Source organism: Dermochelys coriacea, chromosome 3 (assembly GCF_009764565.3).
Source record: "Dermochelys coriacea isolate rDerCor1 chromosome 3, rDerCor1.pri.v4, whole genome shotgun sequence".
Taxonomy (NCBI): domain Eukaryota; kingdom Metazoa; phylum Chordata; order Testudines; family Dermochelyidae; genus Dermochelys; species Dermochelys coriacea.
In genome coordinates, this window is record NC_050070.1 from 211,304,074 (window position 1) to 211,326,099 (window position 22,026).

At 40.7% G+C, this 22,026-nt stretch overlaps 1 protein-coding gene across 3 annotated transcripts in view; it reads right to left on the bottom strand.

Annotated features, from left to right (window-relative positions):
• Positions 1 to 22,026, bottom strand: part of MRPS5 (mitochondrial ribosomal protein S5) — a 107,923-nt gene that overhangs the window by 32,983 nt on the left and 52,914 nt on the right. For all 3 annotated transcript variants that reach the window (XM_043512212.1, XM_038397820.2, XM_043512213.1), the window contains exons 5-6: positions 20,057 to 20,091; positions 1,590 to 1,680 (exon numbers count right to left, since the gene is read on the bottom strand). In XM_043512212.1, the coding sequence (XP_043368147.1) occupies positions 1,590 to 1,680; positions 20,057 to 20,091 (126 nt within the window). The remainder of the gene's footprint in view (positions 1 to 1,589; positions 1,681 to 20,056; positions 20,092 to 22,026) is intronic.

A 22,026-nucleotide genomic window follows, 5' to 3' on the forward strand; every position in this document is an offset into this window, starting at 1 on the left:
TATTAATTAGCCCTTCTCCTCAGTAAGTTCAATGCAGTGTTGAAGACATCAAAAACTATTGGAGCCTTGTCTACACTAGGGCTCCCATCAGTGCTAACACTGGTTCAGCTGAACTGGTGGGATATTTTCCCTAAAATTCTCGTCTCCATATGGCCACACAGCGAGACTTAATATGCTAGATCTCTTCCCCTTTTGTTTGCAAAGACAACGTATGTGTGATTGGGGCCTTGTCTGACTTAGATTGCTAATGCCTCCTTTGAAGAAGGAATCCTCACTGTGACTTTAATGCAGCAATTCCCAAATGTTTGAAAGCTGAGACCCACTCTGAGGAAAATTAAGCTAACGATGCCCCTCTAGCCAGTCTCTAGTCTTCCCTTCTTGTATTGAGAAGCTTGTAAAAACTTGTCTTCAAATGCACCTTTCCACAGCCAATAGTTATTAGACCCCTCACAATCTGAGGTTTCTATTTTTTTCAGTTTGCTTTGTGAAACTGACAGCACTTTATCTACAGTTAGTTTCGCTGATGCCCTAATACATAGTAATTTTCTTCCATGTTGAAGAAACCGATATAAGTATCTGCAGGGGAGAAGAAAAACAAAAAAGGTAAAACCCTGAGCTGCTGATGTCAACGGAAGTCTTGCCATTGATTACAATAGGGCCAGGGTTTCATCAAAGTATTTTATTTTTCAATAACCTTCCTGGATGTACTATTTAAAGGGAACTCCATCAGAAACTGGATTTTTTTTTTTTAAAGAGTAAATTTCTATAAAGTAACAAAGTTTACTGTGAGCAAGAAGGTAGCTTAGAACATGTTACAGACTTATCCTATAATAAAGTAAATCAGGCATTAAATTTCAGCTGGAAAAAATAATACGTCGGGCAGATTATACTGAGGTACAGAGTGAGAAAAACAAAAAGAAATAACCGTCTCACCAGTCACCTAACTGGGAAAAAACGTGTAAGGGTATAGAAATCAGTCCTACCACCCTGTCATACAATGATTACAGCAAGTGTGGCATGTACTAGAGAAGGTAAAACCTATTTTCAAAACATGGAAATTGATATCAGTTTGGTCCCTCTTTCTTAATGGCTTTAATCGTTCTAATGACCACACCAAACCACTCAACATCATAAAGCTTCGGAGGTTCTTTTAATCATAAATAATGTGATGTTCCAAAGCAAAAAGGAACAGCATGAAAAGGAAATCGCATATTCCATTTTGACCTGCCAGTGATATTGCCTTTGTCACTCAGGAATTAAATAAGAGTGGCTGTTATAACTGACTATTGTACTCTAATCTTATTAGTATATTACTTTGCTTTGTGTAAAAGAAAATGGAAGAGAAGTGTCCTTGATGGGCATTTTTTTCATAATCATCACTGATTGTACATTCCGATTGTAAACCTTGATTCTACGGTTCTCTCTCTTGGTATATTGAGATGTATGTTAATATTCTCCCACCCCCCAAATGAATTTGTTATTTAAAAACAATCAGATTAACAACATCCCTTTGGATAACATGCTTCCCATAGCCCTACCCCAAGCATCATTCACTTGGCACCTTTCAAGTACATTATAATTACACTTACCTGCAGCCCCATTTCCATTTCCAACAACCACTAAGGCACTAACTGATCTTCTTCTTCCTTCCTTTGCTGTCATATTAAATACATTTTTCACCTGATGGAAAAAACCAAAGCAGTTTGCTATGAGGCACTTTGTCTTCTTAAAAAAAAAAAAAGTCACTTTACTAAAAAGCTAGATTTGTAAGAGAAGACCTCAGACACATACTACATTTTTGTGAATGAATGTTATATGGAATGGGAACTGACTTTAAAGACTTAAATCTGCTAAAAATTCTGTTACCGTATAACTAGTGCACAACAACATAAAATAAGCATTACAGTGTGGCTTCACTAAAAAAAAAAGGAACATTTTCTGTGATCTCCTCTGTACTGTTTAGTTACATAATAAATGAACATCCTGTATTACGATCAGCTTCACACTTAATTTCAAGCACCTGCTTAAGAAATATCACAGCAAAGAAAAAAAAATTAATGAAAATGTAAAGAGACATTAACATCTTGCTTCCTACCTCAAACTGACACATGTTAGAAGCTCTCTCATATAAACTGCTCAAGGCAGGTTATTACTTTATACCATTTGAAAACTAGAATCCCAAATTACTTACTGAGACAGTGGCAGCTAATCTGATTTCCAGGAGTAAAGATACTAATACAAACTCCACACATACTTCTATGTACAGTGAAAATACCACTTATTCTGGAATAGCTGGACACAAAAATCTGCAGGGGAAAGACGGCCTTGTGGCTAAGTACTGCAATGTAACCCAGGAGAGCTGCATTCACTTCCTGGCTTTGCCAGACTCCCTCTTGAAATTACTTAATGTCTGTGCCCATGTTCCCATCTGTAAAATGGGGTAATATTTCCCTTCTCTCATCCTCTGCTACTTGAGGTTTTTTTTTTTAATATCACCTACTGGTATTTCCTGATTTAGTACCTCACTATTACCATATTGCATGGAGAGGTTTTTTTTTTTGTAGTTCATTTCCCAGGATAGGCTTTCCTTGTCCTGTTGAAAAAGGGGAGGGGGAAAAGAGATTCCAGAAGGTGTATCCTCATACAGGGTAACACCAATGTGATTCCTTTACAGTATCGTACTGACAGCTGAATTACAGTTAATACAAGCATAGTCCATGAAGCACCAACCCTTTTAGTAATTGTACCAGTATCTCAAGGAGTCAACCTCGTGGCAGCAACATTTGGGTGAGGATTTTCAAAAAAGCACTCTGTGTTGGCCTCATTCTGTCCCCCTGACATACAAAGGAAAACTCCCATTAGCTTCAATGGGAACAGCCCCAGAGTGAGAACTTTTGAAAACCCCTTGCTTTTCATTACAATACTTACATTAAATTCAAAATGCATACATTCTAGAGATGCATCATCTTTACATACCCTAAGTTTTACTAACAGCTTGTTACAAGTTAGTCGTTTTCCCCTTGACTTATATTTGGCAGGAATGGCCTGATCAGCAAAGACCCTTGACAGAAAGACAGACATCATGCAGGCAGTTTGACATAGGAAAGAAACCCTGTAGCAATACGGAATGACAGAAAACGAGCTGAAGTAGAATGAAAGGTGCACCTCAGCCCCTCCTACTCTCTCTCTGTGTCACATAATAGCCTACTCTCCTGTGGGCAATATTACTTCTGTATAATTTTGGATGTTGGGTTTAGCGAGCGGGTGCTGGATAGTGTTGGTGACTCGTGATCTACAGGAGGTCAGACCAGATGATCGGGTGGTCCCTTCCGGCCTTAAATGCTATGATTCTGACTACGAAAGCTGTTCTTCAAGCTGTATCTAAAATATACATGTTTTCTCTGCATTCAATTGTGTGTATGCTTACACCACATTTTTAACACATGCGTGCACATACAAAGGTGGATATGCATAGTCTGAAAAAGATGGAATTCTGGGATTACAAGGATCTATGAAGACCTTGTTTTTCTCCCTTATCCAGGAAGTGGCCATCACAACACATGGAATGAGCTCCTTAAGAAGAACAATTTTGAAAACTGCACTTGTCAGCTGTTTCTGAGCAGCTCTGAAGGAAACTGTGTTCAGTCACCCGTCAGAATCAGAGCTCACCCATCTCTCTTCAAACACTGTAAAGGCCTTTCAAGCTTGATAATTTGAACAGACAGCCATGACTGTTAGAACATCAGTGTCCTTAGATTCTATCTTTCTCCCTTTGCCTTATTAAATCAAAGAACATATCCTTTTTCTGGAACACAGTCCACAGTATTCCCCTTCCTACTTAGGAGTTAGACTATGCCGCTGAAAGCACATCTTTATAAGACAACGGAATTAATTAATACAGAATTAACAGCTTGTCACTTTTATAAACAACACAGCTCAAAAAAAGCGATTGAAATCAAGTCAGTTACCCAATTATTAGACCTTGATTCAACCCAGTTTTAATGCAAACCTTTAAAATCTGTACACTGATATATGTTCAACCTTAGTCACAGTGTATGCATCTTGAATTGATTCGCCTCACTTCATTCATTATTCAGTGCTAACAAATTTAAATTCAGCTTTCTCTGGAGAAATGAAAAAAACAGAGCACCTCTTTGAAAAACCAACCAATCCACATAAAATATTTATTTATAAAAAGGAAGGAACAGCAACAGTTTCAAAGGAGGAATAATGGCAGTACAAATAGGGATGCTATAGCCTAAAGAGAAGCTGCAGAAGTAACTCATGCTCTTATTTGGGTCTTGCCTCTAGCCCCATCAACAGAATAAACTTCTGACCCAAGTGTGGTGGTGTTTTCAACTCAGGCTAGCTGGCCTGACTGGTAATATAGACTAAAGCCCAAGTGCTACTTTCGCTCAGGGCTGGTAACTCATGCACTTTGCAGTGAAGATGCAGGCTAAGCTACTTGAACACTGACAGTCCTCCAATGCCTTCCTACAACTCCCCCTGCGTGCCCAGGACAGACAAATGCTCCCACAATTTGCTGGGAAAGAATCAAGAGCGTCTCAGCTCACTGCAGCACTAACTATATTATGTGCTCACATAAGTCCTAGAGACACACGAGTAAGTGCAGCACCAGAATGGACCCAGTAACTCGAGTGTGGCCGGCTCACACCTGAGCTGGGATAACCCAAATGTTGATCATCGGGTTAATGCGGCACTGAAGGCATACCCATAGAAGGAATATCAGAAATTGTTATTGTTTATTTTCATAGGAGGATCTATAGGTCAGAACCACATTCCAGGCGACCAAACTGTAAATTACTTCATAGTTTAATGTTCCACTCACAATATATCAAACATCCCAAGATAATGATTTATAGGTTGGGAGGGTGAATAATGAAAGTAGGAAGATTTGTTTATAAAAATACAAACAGCAATTGGCATCAGAAAAACTCTACTTTACAGAGACCAAATTTTAACCCCCAAACTATCTGAAAAAGCTTAGTTTATGGCTGAGACCTCTTGTTCTCTTATTGGTAACATTTCGGGTGCTTTTCTCAAAGGTGGCTTTAAAAAAACCCATAGGAAATGCTTTTCACTGTATCTGACGGACATTGTCAACATTATCCAGAGAAAAGACAACTTTCCATTTATTCTAAAGCCAATCCCAAAGCTATGATATTTGAAAAGCACGTTTGAGCCAACATCACATTTGAAGTGAATTATTACTCAAGAAATTTCATGTGTACCTTATAATTTTTCAGTCAAAAATGTCAAACTTCGCAAACACAATTTCATGCCACATTTCACTTTTGCAATATTTTTCTTTCATTGTGCCATTTGTAAAAGCATTGTCTAGAAAACCTTAACTTTCAGTGACTTACAAAAAAGTTAAAATCTGTGATTCTATGCATTAATAATGAAATAGTTAATAAGAAGTTTCATTTTTGCCAGAAAAAAATCCTGTTGTGGGAGAAGCAGTAATAAAATTGGTTAAAAACCCCGCCTAGTCTACCAGATAGATTAAAATGCATGTTTTAGGTTTTTAAATAAACACATGCTAATTATTGCTAGGTGGCTCAAGGTTAATTGAAACAATGACCTTTAAACACTAACTTACATCATATTAACAATCTTTTATAGCAAATCGAAAATGTATTTCTAATTAGAAGATGCAGACATGAATGATTAGAACAATGCAGGATCCTGGTTTTGTTAACAATGTTATGCAGATTAGAGCAGCGTCTCTCAACGAGCAGTCTGTGGACCAGTCCCAGAGGTCTCCCTGACACAGATTAGGAAGGCAGCAAGCCAGTCCCTAGTATCAAAAAGGTTGAGAAATACTGGATTAAAGCATGCTGACGTATTTTCATGTTGCATCTACAGACTACTCAATTTTATGTTTCAAGGTAGTCCAAAAAGCTACAGGAATTATGCATAAGAGTCTCATGTAGCAGTTTGCTTCAAATTTCCCACTGCTGTACTACCACCAGTGCAGCTCCACTGGGGCTGACATGCTGCCAGTGGCTGCTGGCATTTTAGCGATACAGTAGTCTTGAACCTGCTCTGAGCTGGGGACATGCTGATTAAAATACTGGTGTTTGGCCACTGTTGCTTCCACCAGTGGAACTGAACTATTGAAAGTGAAAGTGTTGGAAATTAGGCACTTTTAGTATGTGCCAACAAGGTCCACACTGGCCAGTTTGTGTGCAACACGCTAGCATGCACTAGAAATTACACCCATTCTAGTGCAAACTAATGTAGACAAGCCCTCACTTATGTCATACCAAACTCTATATACAGACTGCAACATTTGCATGTTTGCTTTCTACCATATACAGGGTTGGCTTCTTGCTTCGAGTGTGTTATTGTTAATATCCTTGTGTTGCTTCCTATGTACTTTATTTTCCTGTATAATATTAGGTATATTCTGTGTACCAAACTGCTTATTCAAATGCATACCTCCCTGTAACTAACCCTCTGAAACATAAGCCAATGCTTAGAAAAGAATCATCACTGCTTTGCTGAAACCTTCAGATTTGTATCTCACTAAAAGGATATTACATGTGTAGAAAGAATCCAACATTTCGGAGGGGATGCATTATTGATCTAGGACCCAGCTAAAAGATGGCCAGACCTATACAAAATTCCTCAAATGAACTGACAATGATTGAAGAGAAGCAATGAAAACTCAAACATCTGAAAACAAGAGTAAATGACCAAAAGGCAGAGTGTTTCTACAAATGGCAGAGGTAGCTTCAGTGACAAGCAAAACCACTGGTTTGCCCTTGATAGAGGGCATTTGTTTATTACTACACTCTGGTTCCTTCTAAAGCTTCCCCTTGCCTGTGTGGAAGAGTCAAAAGAACTCTGATCTCACCTTACAAGCTTTCATGCCACCCTGATTTATTTCATGCATACTAAGTCTCGTTTTCTAATTCTGACTGAGCTAAACTGCAAGACACTGCAGGACTGCAGAACATTGTTAGGCACTTAATTTACTAAGTGGCCACACGGTTCACTGAAGGCCCCATGTTGTGAGGAAAGAAAACAAGTTAATTTTATTATAGATGACAAAAGAAAAGAACCCTTGCATTTACAGGTGTAACAATAGCACATGTACTCTCTGTCAAACATAACTGTAGCAATTAATCCTCATTAGCTCAAAATTTAAGTAATAAGCACCACTGTCATTTTTGGCTTTTTTTGAACCTTCCAGTCGAGGATCTCAAAGCATTCAGTAAACAACGAAGTGAGCCTGACAACATCTCTGTGAAACTGGAAGTATTGTTGGCAGATGGGGAAAGTGAGGTACAGGAGGGCCAGGACTAGAAATCACATCTTGCAACAACACCCTTGCACTCTTGCAATTAACTATGTGTTAATACTCAGAGTACGCCAGTATTTCTTTGTGATGATCTCTGAGCTGGCTTACTGGAAACCTCAGCACGTTTGTATCTTAATTTACATTTAGAGAAAAGTTAAGCCAGCTTTTTCTTTCTCTAAATGACACTACCTCCAAACTGTACTACTCTCTTTCAGTAGCTAAACAGCCAGTGTTCACAGTAGGGTAACATTTTGTTGTTCACAAAATATTGGTAAGGCTACATCTTTGGTCATAAAAAGGTTCTCTCAAAGCAGTATATTTAACTTCCAGAGACCTGCTGACAAAAGCAGGGCAAATGCAGGATAACATTGAACAGCCTTGCGGGTTAGCTTTCACCCTGTCCTTTCACCCTGACAGAAGCAGCACAGGGGAATACTGAATGACAAAGATGGGAAATGCATACAAACGGAGCACTAGCTATGCCATCTATTTAAAGTATGAATACTAACAAGACTTGTTTATTTCAAAACCCAGGCTCCTTACCATATAAATGATGGGACTCATTTATCTACTTCAGTTTATAGCTGGCCTTGGATACCAACAATCTTTGCTGCTGCAGACAGTTCTTTTAAATGACCCACCATTCTTACCATCATCAGCTAAAATTCACAATACTCTATTAAAACCACACACAGCCTCCTGCTGGTCCTAAGAACATTTTTTCCTGTTCAAATGAAGCAGACATAAACAGACTAACTGCTATAGTACTGTGTGGTGCCATGGCAAGTTTTATAATTTAATCTAATAGTTATATCTTGACTGTAAAAAAAAAGCCTATCTAACATACATGGAAGGCCCCAACATTACCTAACACCTTCTCTGTAGCGTCCAAACTGGCAATCATCTGGGGCATGGAACTGTAAGAGCAAAAGCCACTTGCAACAGTACGCCATGAAGCTAAACAAAAGCAAAGAACTCTCGGGTGCTGTTAGAATATTTTAGTTTAACTACTGCAACAGAGGTGTGACTAAATTAAAATAAATTCTATTTTAACACACTTGTTAGAAAATAAACTTTGAAATCCACAAACTGCCACCCACACTTGTAAGAAAAATGTATCTCATGGCTTTTAAGAATTTTGTGCTTTGCTGATCCCCAGGATAGTCATGACCTGAAAAGCCATATGAGAAGACGTGGTCTATTTCGTTGTTACAGAGGAGCTCCAGCTGGGTGGTGGTGGACCAGCAAGGAAAGTGAGATGATGCCTCTCCCCCTCCCCTGGCAATGCTGGAAAAGTGTTCCTGATTTGGTAGCAAGTGCTTCCACTCCATACAGAACTGTGCAGAGAGCACAGAGAAGTCAGTAAAGGGTTCAGCTGTGCAAGCACAAAGGGGAGGATGTTTCCTTGTGCCCTCTTCATTTTGGCTGCTTGGGTAACTGCCCAACTCTGGGGACAGAAAGGACGTTTCCTACCAGGTATTGTTTTTTTTTTTTTTTAAACCTTAATTCAGCCTGTCAGGGTGGCTCCTCTTAGGGGGGTTTTGACCTGTCTAAGGGATCCCGGTTTACCCGCAGTGAAAGGGCTCAGCAGAGTGAGGACATGTTGTTCACTGTTTCATTACTTTCTGCTAAAGTATAAAAGAGTGGGGCTACAGGCAAGCAAAGCTGAGGAGCGAGACAGCATGTCACCACTGTGGGGACCCCTAGAGCCTGAGCTCCTCTTACACAAGGGTTGTGCAATCACACACCAGTGAACAGAGTCACAGAAAGTGAGCTACTGCTAGCGTTGGGACTGATCTTCATTTACTAGCTAAAGTGTTTTATACCACACATTCATATTATTTTCTCTCAAAGCATTAATGCTCTCGGGGGGAATCCTAAACTGATCAACTGCTATGACCAACGTGTCATGCACATTTATTCTCAGGAACAAAGTCTGTTTATTTCAGGGAACCATGTAGGAGCAAGAATTGCCTTCACAAAGGAATAGAAGACACAAAAGTGTTAAGTCAAAGGGAACTTCTGCTCATCCCCCTTCCTTTGGGGGAAAACAGATGGAACTTAACTGTCTAGCAATTATAACCCAGAAAAACAAGTCTACAATCTGCACCGAGTGGTATAAAATATGACTTAACGTGCAGAATGATGACATCTGGCATATGATTTATTGATTATAGCACATTCTATGATGAATCCTCAGTTAGTTTACTCACAACAGCAAAGATGAAATATCTTCAGAAAACAGCAATTCAGCAAAACTTCACAAGGGCTATGTGAATTAAAACTCAGTGAAGCAACTCTTTTTGGACACACATCATCTATCTAAATAAAGCAAAAAACTATTTTATGTAACCTGATAAAACATCACAACACTTTAATCAATCAAGATATTTCATGCAAGTCATATAGGCTATCTGGCAATCTGTGCAGACTAAACATTTGCAAACTTTTATACCTACATAGGCTTATTTTCTTCTTAGTGAAGAAAAGGAATGGAACAATTCTAGTGTGTTATTTCACCACCCAGCAGTAAAGAGTCTGTCAATGCATCCATGATAGAGCTCCCAGTTTAGAGTTGGGAACAACACAGCTACTGAAGCTCACTTCAGGTGCAAATCAATTCTAAAATGTTTCAAACTCTGGAGTTATCGATTTTTAAATTTCCTCCCTTGAAACAGAGAAGGAAGAAGCATGGTCTAGTGGCTAATTACTATAGTGCCTAAGAGCCCTGGTCACGGACCAGGACCACACCATGCTAGGTGCTGCACCAACAGAACAAAACGATAGTCCCTGCCCCCAAAGAGCTTACAATCTAACTAGAAGAGAGACAGATGGACAGAGTAGGGAATACAAGTAAACAAGGAGATAATATCAAGTCGGGATTCTTAGGTTCTATTCCCATCTCTGCCACATACTTCCTGTGTGACTACAGAACAGTCACCCACAGTTTCAAAAGTGGGCTCTGATTTTGAATGTCCAACTTGAGACAACTTGGGCTGGCTTTTCAGATGTACAGAACATTTATAACTCCAACTGAAGTCAAAGAAAGCTGTGGATTCTAAGCATGTCTGAAAATGCAGGTCCCAGGTCCCCCAGGAGACCTCACACGAGAACAGACAAACAGTCTAATAGCTGGGGTAGTTGATGGCAATAATACAGATAGCCAGTCACTTTCCCATTGGATGATACTCTCAGCAAGGGCAGCAGGAGGAGAAAATTAAGTCCAAAGAGCAGTGGCCAATTTATCCGAGGAGGACAGGTCAGATGGCTGCTCAGGAGTATAGCTGTCAGTGCAACCCGGAACATAACATCTTCATTTAGCTGCACATTTGGGTGAAGCAGGGGTTGGTGAACCAGTGTGCAGAGTCTGGGGAAGTGCTTTTGTCCCTTTCTTTGTAGAGAGCTAAATCAGGCTTGAAATAACATTTTAAATGGAATTGTTATAATTGTATATCATTTTCAGATTAATGAACAATGTTCTGTTAGTGTGTTAACTCAGATGTAATTTCCACTGTGCCATCCCTTCCCCCTTTCAATCACACAAGACATTTTTGTAAGTTGCCAAGGTGGTTCTAAAATGCTATTTAAATATTAGCAACAAATCTCAGTTTCCCCCACTCTGTCCACCCACTGTATTTCAATGGGAGTCAAAAAAGAGAGCTTCCTATTTTCACCTCAAATCTCCCTCTCTTTAGTTTTCAAATGCTGATGAATATGGGTTCTGAATTCAACATTTCTATATGGAAAAATATACCACAAGATGTGCCAGTACCATTTCAGCCAAGAGGCAACTGCTACAGATTTAGAAGAGGTGACACAAGACAGGGAGGCAAGAGACAGCTAAAACTAAACAGACAGAAAATTGCCTCTTGCATCCACAGATGATATCCCTGGTACTACAACAAGTATTTGAAACTTCTGCTTCCAGGGTGTTTTTTTAAACCATTAGACAAAATACAAGTAACTTTTAGAAGTCTATGTAAAAGTATTGTTGTTAAAAGACATTTTGTATTCGCTATCTCAGTGGTTCTCAACCAAGGGTACGTGTACCCCTGGGGATACGCAGAGGTCTTCCATGTGGTATATCAACTCATCTAGATATTTGCCTAGTTTTACAACAGGCTACATAAGAAGCACTAGCAAAGTCAGTACAAACTGAAATTTCATACAAACAATGACTTGTTTATACTGTCCTATACACTATATACTGAAAGTAAGTACAATATTTATATTCCAATTAATTTATTTTATAATTATATGGTAAAAATGAGAAAGCAAGCCATTTTTCAGTAATAGTGCGGTGTGACACTTTTGTATTTTTATGTCTGATTTTGTAAGCAAGTAATTTTTAAATGAGGTGAAACTTGGGGGTACGCAAGACAAATCAGACTCCTGAAAGGGGTACAGTAGTCTGGAAACGCTGAGAGCCACTGACATATCTTACAGTAGCTCTTCCTCACTTAAACAAGACAGCAATGGGGCCATATAATTCATGCATTCTGTCTCTTACCCCTAAACTGTGCAGGAACCACGAGGATTATTGCAAGGTTGGTGCTGTGGTAAGCCCTGAAGAGCTGGCAAAATGGATAGAGTCAGGAGCAAGTCTCACTTGGGACCTCCATGCAACACACTACGTACCTTTTGAGGGTGTGTCAGGATTGGGGGAGGGTGTCTTCCTTCCCTTCCTAACTGACAGGTGTTTGGTGGCCAATATTTCCCTTCTCTCCCAGCTGACTTTTATAGGTTCTCAGCCAGCAGCTCCCATTTGTGGTTGCTGACCCCTTTTAAGTTCCCCTAAGAGCTTTTCCAACAGATGAACAGTCTGGAGGCAGGGAGACTGCATCTTCCAACGTATTGGGTTTAGGCAATACGCAGGGGTAGGCAACCTCTGGCACGCGTGCCAAAGGCAGCACGCGAGCTGATATTCAGTGGCACTTACACTGCCCGGGTCCTGGCCACCGGTTCGGGGGGCTCTGCATTTTAATTTAATTTTAAATGAAGCATCTTAAACATTTTAAAAACCTTATTTACTTTACATACAACAATAGTTTAGTTATATATTATAGACTTATAAGAAGAGACCTTCTAAAAACGTTAAAATGTATTACTGGCACACGAAACCTTAAATTAGAGTGAATAAATGAAGACTCGGCACCCCACTTCTGAAAGGTTGCTGACCCCTGGATTAACGTGTACAGGCCTGCACATTTACTATGCATACAAACTTTTTTCTTGATAGTGGATGCAGCTGAATCAATATGTTATTCTAAATAGCTGTATGTTGCGAAATGTATGCACTTCCTAGGAAGTTTAACCTGGCATTGGGTCACCTGCCTTTTTCTTTAAAGACAGTGTTAAGAGAAAAACAAAAAAGGCATTACAGTGGGCAACCAGCCTCTGATACTGCAAAACTGTTTATGGTACTACCATTTTTAGGAACAGGTTAAACAGCTGTCAGAGATAGTATACTGCCTGAGCATGGGGGCTGGACTGGATGATGACCTCTCAAGGGCCCTTCTAGCCCTGTTTCTACGATTCCATTAAAACAATGGTGCTCATAGGAGATAACTTACGCACGTAAACACTCATTTGATTTACTGGGGTGGTCCCATGACAGGTACAGATTCTACTGAATCTCAGCTTTTATTTAAAAAATATTAATAGTGGTTCTGGTCCTAATGGTTGTGAAGATGACTTCCTAGTGTGAATGGAGTTTACACCAATGCAGTGTTGTCATCAGACTCAGCAAACAGCCTGGAGCAACAAACTGTGTGAGGCACTCTATTACCCCGTTCATCTCCCTGGGATATTAATTGTAAAGCCTACTGTGGACATTTAACTATTTCACTGCTGAAAGTGAAAGAGAACCCTTAGCTGCAGCCAGCTTTCCAGAATGACATACTATCATAAAATATTAGATCCATTCTTGGTACTTATCATTATATTATTTATATGCCAAAGCTATACTAGTCACATCCCGCAGGGCCCATCCAGCACCACAGAACCTCCCTGGCTGCTAGCTCTGCACAGCCTTCTGCAGCTGCCTGAGGCCACCTGCTTTTGAACAGCAGCAGCAGAGACTCTGCTGAGACCCCTCACCATATATGGAAATCACACTCAGTCATGGGAATGAGAGTATCCCTCCAGCCCTGGTCCAAACGGGGGAAAGTTATTCATGTGGGGAAGAAAGCACTCAGTTATAGGGAACCTGTCAGCAGCTGCAGATTACTATTTTATGGAGAGGGGATGGTACCAAAGACTTTGCTTTTCCTTCCCAGGTAAATTTGTCAATTACATTGATCTGACCTGTATTCCCATTGGGAATCTCAACTATACCTACTGCAGGTGCTCCAGCAGCTGGGCGCATTGGGGAACTGGAGTACAGACCTTCTGGCAGGTAAGGAATTTGTTCTATGGATTCTTTTTTCCTCTAAATATGTGTACTTAGCTTCAGGACAGAAAGGCGACTTTCTATAGGACGTTCCATGGTGCCAGAGTCTGCAGCTGCCCAATGGTGGTGTGTCTTTAAAAGCTTCATATATATATTGTGCCAGGGTCGGGCCAGATGGCTATAGGAGAGTGATGCTATTGGGATCCAGGAAGTGGACGGGCAGAAGCCCGCCCACTGCTAAAGGATCCCCCCCTCAGCCTAAGAGGGGGATCCACAGGACCTGGAAACCAAGTAATATAGGAGAGAGACAGAAGGCAGATATATTAGCCCCAGATTACACAGGTCCCTTTTCCCTGGGTAAGGTAACAGGGGAGGTTCCAGAACAATCAGGAACTTGCTTGAATCAATTAAGGCAGGCAGACTAATTAGGACACCTGGAGCCAATTAAGAAGCTGCTAGAATCAATTAAGCCAGGCAGGTTAATCAGGGCACCTGATTTAAAAAGGACTTCAATCAGTGAGGGGCGTGCAAGGAGCTGAGAGTGAGAGGGTGTGCTGCTGGAGGACTGAGAAGTACAAATGCTATCTGGCAAAAGGAGGAAGGTCTTGTGGTGACGATACAGAAGGTGTTGGGAGGAGGCCATGGGGAAGCAGCCCAGGGAGTTGTAGCTGTCCCACAGGTGTTACATGAAACACTGTAAACAGCTGTGATCCATAGGCCCTGGGCTGGAACCCAGTGTAGAGGGCAGGCCCGGGTCCCCCCATCCCCTTATTGGATATAAGAGGAGTTGACCTGGACTGCGGGTCCCACCAGAGGGGAAGGTCCCTGGCCTGTCCCCCACCCACTAGGTGGATCAGCACAGACTGCGGGGATTGTTCTCCTCCCTTTCCCCGTGCTGGCCAGTGATGAGGTTAGCTGAATGAACAGCAGGTTTGAGCCACTAGCAAAAGTGGCCAAATTGAGGGCTGCCGTGAATCTCTGAGAAGAGCAAATCCGCCAATAAGCGCAGGACCCACCAAGGCAGAGGAGGACCTTTTGTCACTATATATATTTATTTTGGATCAGGTCATCAGCTTAAATTCTTCTGAAAAAACACACGCTGTGAAATTTGTAATCACATATAGAATTCCAATGGAGGTGAACAGAACTTATTTGCAATTAAAAATCAAAGATTTATGCATGTACACAGATCCTGCTACAGGTCAGTCAGCTCCACTGTACTTCAGAGTCTGTCAATTTCCATTATTCATCTCTCTTCTGAGTTGTTTAAATTGATGTATAAACATCAAGTTAGCTTGGAACTGAAGCAACTTTGTTAATAGGCATTTTTACCTTTTTAATAGGCGTTTTTAAAATAATATATGAAAGTTTGTTTTAAAGTGGCAGTAAAAAGATTATGCTTTTGTAATTATGCAGCATTTTAAAATACAAGATTTCAGAGGCCTTTGTGATGGTTTATGCCTTTGCAGTACCTTTTCCTCTCCCAATTTCCTGCTGGAAACTCCCTCTGAAAAATTCTCTTCAGAGCTGTCTGGTCCCACTGTGCAGCCCCATAAAAGGGTCACTGGCATAGTTTACCGCTTTGGAAAGCTGCTAGAACCTGCCATTTCATGTGGCCCCAATGGCTGGTTCACCGGCCTACAGTAAGCTTCCACAATCAGCACATAATTGACCTTCCTTCCTTACTTACCCATGAAGGAGAAGCAGAACTATGTTAAAGGAATAAAAATGGGCCGTGATTTTCACGAGCAACTAGTGATTTTGTGAGCCGAGTTTTTGGGTGCCCAACTTGAGACACCTTAAAGAGGACCAATTTCAGAGGCAGGTGGCTCAGGCCCTCTCAAGGAGTCTGAGACACTAAGGGCATAGCTGTCCAAGAACTACTGAGATCTGATGGAGGTCCGAGTGGCGAGGCTGCTGCCACTGCCCCAGCCTCACTGCAGTCAGGGGAGAAAGGGGAAGCATGCTAACAGAGGGCAAAACATTTTTGGCATTCAAACAGTTGATATCCATTCTGAAGGACACAATACTTGCATGGGAACTGGTGGCAATGAGTCACAGACATCGACTTTGTTCTGTATCTAAGGATATCACTAAATACTGCCTATGCAATGTCATTGTTTCCATAGCAACTAAAGCATTTCAAATGGAACAGAGAGAGACTAATATAAGACAAATGGGGGGCATAAACATGATATGTGATGGTGTTGTGTGGTGCTAAGTGTTAACGTCCACTGTTTTTTGATGAATTGCATAATTCATTAATAACTTCACCATTGATAAATAATGAGGTCATTCCAGACCTGTGCAATAAAAACTTTATACCTCCCCACCACAAAGTCTCCATTTTTGTAATATTTTGTTTTCAAATTGAAATTAAGTTTTAAATCTTTTAAAATCATTTTCTCCTACCAGTTCCCTAAAACCATGGCTGGTGAGGAACTTGGATGGATAACCCTTAGCCTAAAGTTTTGCCATCAGTTATGGCACATTTTGATAGCAATAGGGTTTAGTAACCAATATCACTTCTCGCTACCCCTCACTTTGCACACAAGGATCACAAAGAATTTTGCAAATGTTAACTCATTAAGCCTTACAAAAACCAACAATATTTTCCATAGAAATACACACACAAAAAATGCAGAAAATAAACAAACAATCTAACAAATGTACATATTTCATGAAACTTATTTTTGAGAACCATATTGAAAATAGCTTTTAAAGCCCTTCAACTTGAATTCTTGGATATAGGTCATAATTGCAGATAGCACATGTAATTTTCCTTGGCTATAACATTCTCCATCCCCACACCACATTTCAGAGGCGAGAATCATTGCTCTATAGAATATGATGTAGTGCAGAAGGCTCAATATGTGTTTTACACTTTCTATAGTTCCCTGATCCCCAACATTAGACTGTATCATTGTTCTTGTTTCTATCTTCCTCAGAAGTGTTAAAATGCTGTGGTGTGAACTCAATAAGGATTATACATGAGTTTTTGCTCACACATGCTTTTGGATCACTTTATTTTTATAAAGTAATCTGAACTCAGCTGCCACACTAACATTCACCATTATCAAAAACTGCCAAGGCAACCAGGGAAACGTTTCTAACATTTGTTACGGTGGTTCACTGACTTCAGAAAGTACTTATGACATACAGGATGCATTTTAATGTAACTGCTCTTAAAAAAAATTCCGGAGATGTTGAAAAAAAGCAACCAATCATGAAGTTGAAGAAGATTCAGAATAATTCCAAAATATTTCACCATGACTAAAGACAGAGGTAGGTCTGAGGGAATCTACAGTGTCAAGACTGAACTAGATAGTGGAAACTACAGCCAGTGTTGTAGCTTGCTTATCAAGAGGAGATAAAAAGACCAGTGGAAGTAAATATAGCTAGGCGTTAACATCTTTTCCTCAGCAGTTTAAAAGGTACTAAAATCTTATCCAATTAGAGAATATATGCTGACACAAGAGCATCTCTATTATTAAAAGTTGAAGGCTAAACACAAAAAAGAAGCTTATAAGAAGTGGAAGATTGGACAAATGACAAGGGAGGAGTATAAAGATATTGCTCAGGCATGCAGGAGTGAAATCAGGAAGGCCAAATCACACTTGGAGTTGTAGCTAGCAAGAGATGTTAAGAGTAACAAGAAGGGTTTCTTCAGGTATGTTAGCAACAAGAAGAAAGCCAAGGAAAGTGTGGACCCCTTACTGAATGAGGGAGGCAATCTAGTGACAGAGGATGTGGAAAAAGCGAATGTACTCAATGCTTTTTTTGCCTCTGTCTTCACGAACAAGGTCAGTTCCCAGACTACTGCACTGGGCAGCACAGCATGGGGAGGAGGTGACCGGCCCTCTGTGAAGAAAGAAGTGGTTTGGGACTATTTAGAAAAGCTAGAAGAGCAAAAGTCCATGGGGCCAGATGCGCTGCATCCGAGGGTGCTAAAGGAGTTGGGGATGTGATTGCAGAGCCATTGGTCATTATCTTTGAAAACTCATGGCGATCGGGGGAGGTCCTGGACGACTGGAAAAAGGCTAATGTAGTGCCCATCTTTAAAAAAGGGAAGGAGGAGGATCCGAGGAACTACAAGCCAGTCAGCCTCACCTCAGTCCCTGGAAAAATCCTGGAGCAGGTCCTCAAGGAATCAATTCTGAAGCACTTAGAGGAGAGGAAAATGATCAGGAACATTCAGCATGGATTCACCAAGGGAAAGTCATGCCTGACTAATCTAATTGCCTTCTGTGACGAGATAACTGGCTCTGTGGATGAGGGGAAAGCAGTGGACATGTTATTCCTTGACCTTAGCAAAGCTTTTGATACTGTCTCCCACAGTGTTCTTGCCAGCAAGTTAGAGTAATATGGGCTGGATGAATGGACTATAAGGTGGATAGAAAGCTAGCTAGATCGTCAAGCTCACAGGGTAGTGATCAATGGCTCCATGTCTAGTTGGCAGCCGGTATCAAGCGAAGTGCCCCAAGTGTTGGTCCTGGGGCTGGTTTTGTCCAATATCTTCATTAATGATCTAGAGGATGGTGTGGACTGCACCCTCAGCAAGTTTGTAGATGACACTAAACTGGGAGGAGAGGTAGATACACTGGAGGGTAGGGATAGGATACAGACGGACCTAGACAAATTAGAGAATTGGGCCAAAAGAAATTTGATGAGGTTCAACAAGGACAAGTGCAGAGTCCTGCACTTAGGACGGAAGAATCCCATGCACTGCTACAGACTAGGGACCGAGTGGCTAGGCAGCAGTTCTGCAGAAAAGAACCTAGGGATTACGGTGTACGAGAAGCTGGATATGAGTCAACAGTGTGCTCTTGTTGTCAAGAAGGCTAACAGCATTTTGGGCTGTATAAGTAGAGGCATTGCCAGCAGATTGAGGGACGTGATCGTTCACCTCTATTCGACATTGGTGAGGCCTCATCTGGAGTATGGTTTTGGGCCCCACACTGCAAGAAGGATGTGGAAAAATTGGAAAACATCCAGCAGAGGGCAACAAAAATGACTAGGGGACTGGAACACATGATTTATGAGGAGAGGCTGAGGAAACTGGGATTGTTTAGTCTGCAGAAGAGAAGAATGAGGGAGGATTTGAAAGCTGCTGTCAACTACCTGAAAGGGGGTTCCAAAGAGGACGGATCTAGACTGTTCTCAGTGGTAGCAGATGACAGAATAAGGAGCAATGGTCTCAAGTTGCAGTGGGGGAGGTTTAGATTGGATATTAGGAAAGACTTTTTCACTAGGAGGGTGGTGAAGCAGTGGAATGGGTTACCTAGGGAGGTAGTTGACTCTCCTTCCTTTGAGGTTTTTAAGGTCAGGTTTGACAAAGCCCTGGCTGGGATGAGTTAATTGGGGATTGGTCCTGCTTTGAGCAGGAATTTGGACTAGATGACCTCCTGAGGTCCCTTCCAACCCTGATATTCTATGATTCTAAGGCTAACCTTCCATTATCAGCCTTAGGATTGTGGTTACCAACACCACCTTAATCAACCTGAAATTTCACATGCTTGAGTTTATGCCAGGTTAGCATTTTCCCTAGAAGGTCTGAGGCACATCAGGTAAAGCATTTGGGAAATTAAAAAAACAAACAAAATTTCCTAGCTTTTCTGATTTTAAAAGGAGGGAGGGGACCGACCATGCACGCCTCTTGTAATTGACTTGCCTATTTGCTTCGGTTTCTTCACAAATGAAGCTATGGTATTTGCCAGGGGTTCTCAAACTTCACTACATCGTAACCCCCTTCTGACAACAGTTACTACATGACGGGGGGGCGGGGGGGGTGAGGGAGGGGGAAGGGAGCCCGAGCCCTGTTGCCCAAGGTGGGGATGGAGATCGGGCTTCAGCTTCAGCCCTGAATCCCAGCAAGTCTAATGCAGGCCCTGGTGACCCCATTAAAATGGGGTTGTGACCCACTTTGGGGTCCTAAGCCAAAGTTTGAGAACCATTGGTATTTGCTTTATAGAACTTTATTTTGTAGTAGGAGATAATAGGGACATGAAGAAGTACTCTCTTCAACCAACTTGCTTTAGCTTAAGGAAGAACTATGCACAAGCTTTATTTTCAAACATTTGTCTTTTCAATGTCATACAAAGCTGCCTCTGAATTAGATACTATCTGTATAGCACAGAAGATCAAACATCAGTTAAAAGAATGGCAGATTTTATTGTGCATCTGAAATAGAACATTGTTTCATATTTCCCTCAGTTAGTCTAGCTCCCATCACAATAAAGCTGATTTATTAAAGGCCAATAATTAAAGTGTAGGATTTAAACATCATTATTTTATATTTAAAAACATAAATCCTTGAAGATTTTTGCAACACTTACCTCAATTACTCTGGAGTCAAAGTCTTCGTAAGTTTCTGTTGGGAGAAAAGAAACAAAGTACTTCATTTATTTGCTCCTAATTATCAATACAGCACTACCGTGACCTATGATGATAGGTGATATAATATTACAAAGGGACAAAGCTTCCTATACAAATCTAATTTAAAATCCCTGCAGCATGTAGACTAAGGTGACCAGACAGGAAATGTGAAAAATCGGGACAGGGCTGGGGGGTAATAGGAGCCTATATAAGAAAAAGACCCTAAAATCAGGACTGTGCCTATAAAATCGGGACATCTGGTCACCCTAATGAAGGCTCTGTGAGCATGGCTTGCAATTTATGTACACTAAAGTCCATTGCTTGTTTTCTTTACAGTGCTATGCGAAAATATTTTTAAATGATCAAATTCATTTAGAAATGTATGCTCCCTAAATTCAAAGTAAGATAGGTATTCAGCACATTTATAGAGTAATGTGCACCTTTAGTTTTCCATTTCAGGGTACACAAAGTTCAGGTTGGTTGTGGATTACTGGCCTCTGCCCTTTGGGAAACCCCAGCACGCACCATGCTGATAACCCATTTGCCATGCAATCTCACTGAAACAAGCCTATCAAGACAAGATCAATCCTGGGAGGTTTTGCTGTTTGCTTATAATACAGCATAATTCCATAAATTTCTTAATAACCTTATTTTATATCCCATTGGGTATGGTAAAATATAAAGTTTTGGAGCCATGCACTATTGTTAAAAACAACATGGAATTTGCCTTGTCAGCAAGCAAAGCACATACTGGGGTATCTTATGGAGCAGAAGGTGGGGATGGCATGGTGAGTCTAAACTTCATGGAGTTACAGTATAAATGGAATAGAGGTGTTATAAATGTACTAACTGTTTATCTCATTCCAATTATATGGGGGCACTCAGCACACATTTCTACACTGAGGAGAGCAGCGTCCTTCTGCAGAGCATGGAAGCTCTATAGTTGCACAAAGACATCAGTACGGAATTAGTTTCTGCACTGAAATCGGTGATGCATTGGAACTATGGTGATAACTAACTACAATATTGTGATGTATTTCAACTTCAAATGTCAGCATTAAGTTTTTTGTAAAAACATGGAAAGTTTTAGTCCTAAATTATCTTGAAAATTTAAAATTAGAGAGTTGTGAAAGTTTAAAAAAAAATCATAACATTTACTTAAATGGAACAAACATTTTCCCCACCCCTCCATACTTGTAACAACTCAATAGTTAAACAGATTTCGTTCAAACTTCTTACCTTTTGCTTCATCCCTTCCCCAGAAACATCTGGGCTGAGACTAAGCGTGGAAAATGCCAGATCAAATGGCAAACTTATTAATTACAGAAGTTAAAGTTACAATAATTTACAACAGATATCTCTCCGAAACAATAATCTGTTTTACATTAATGCCTTGAGACTCCAACCAAAACCAGGATCCACTGTGTAACTAAGAGATGGTCCCTGCCACAAGGATCTTATAAATCAAAATAGCCAAGACAGAGTGGAAGAAGGAAGTAGAATTATCTCCATTGTAGAGATGGGGAAAAGCGGTTACCTACCTTCCCATAACTGTTGTTCTTTTAGATGTTTTGGATATATGTCCATTCCACTGTAGGTGTGTGTGCATCCCATGCACAAGTGTTGGGCCAATGGACACAGCTTGTTAAAATCTCTGGATTTAGGTGCACGCATATCCCATGTATAGAATCCACACCGGGAGCAGCACTCAAAGAATTTAATTTTCTTCAGGAATTTGTTCAGACCTCAGATATAAACTAGGCCTGAGACCCCCTTTTGCTTTGGGGATCAGGAAGTAGTGGGAATAGAAGCCTTTTCCCCTGGGGGAAAATGGAACTTCCTCTATGGTCCCTGCCTGAAGGAGAGACTGGACCCCCGTTGAAAGGCAATCTTGTGACGGTGATCCCTGAAAAGGGATGAGGAGGGATAA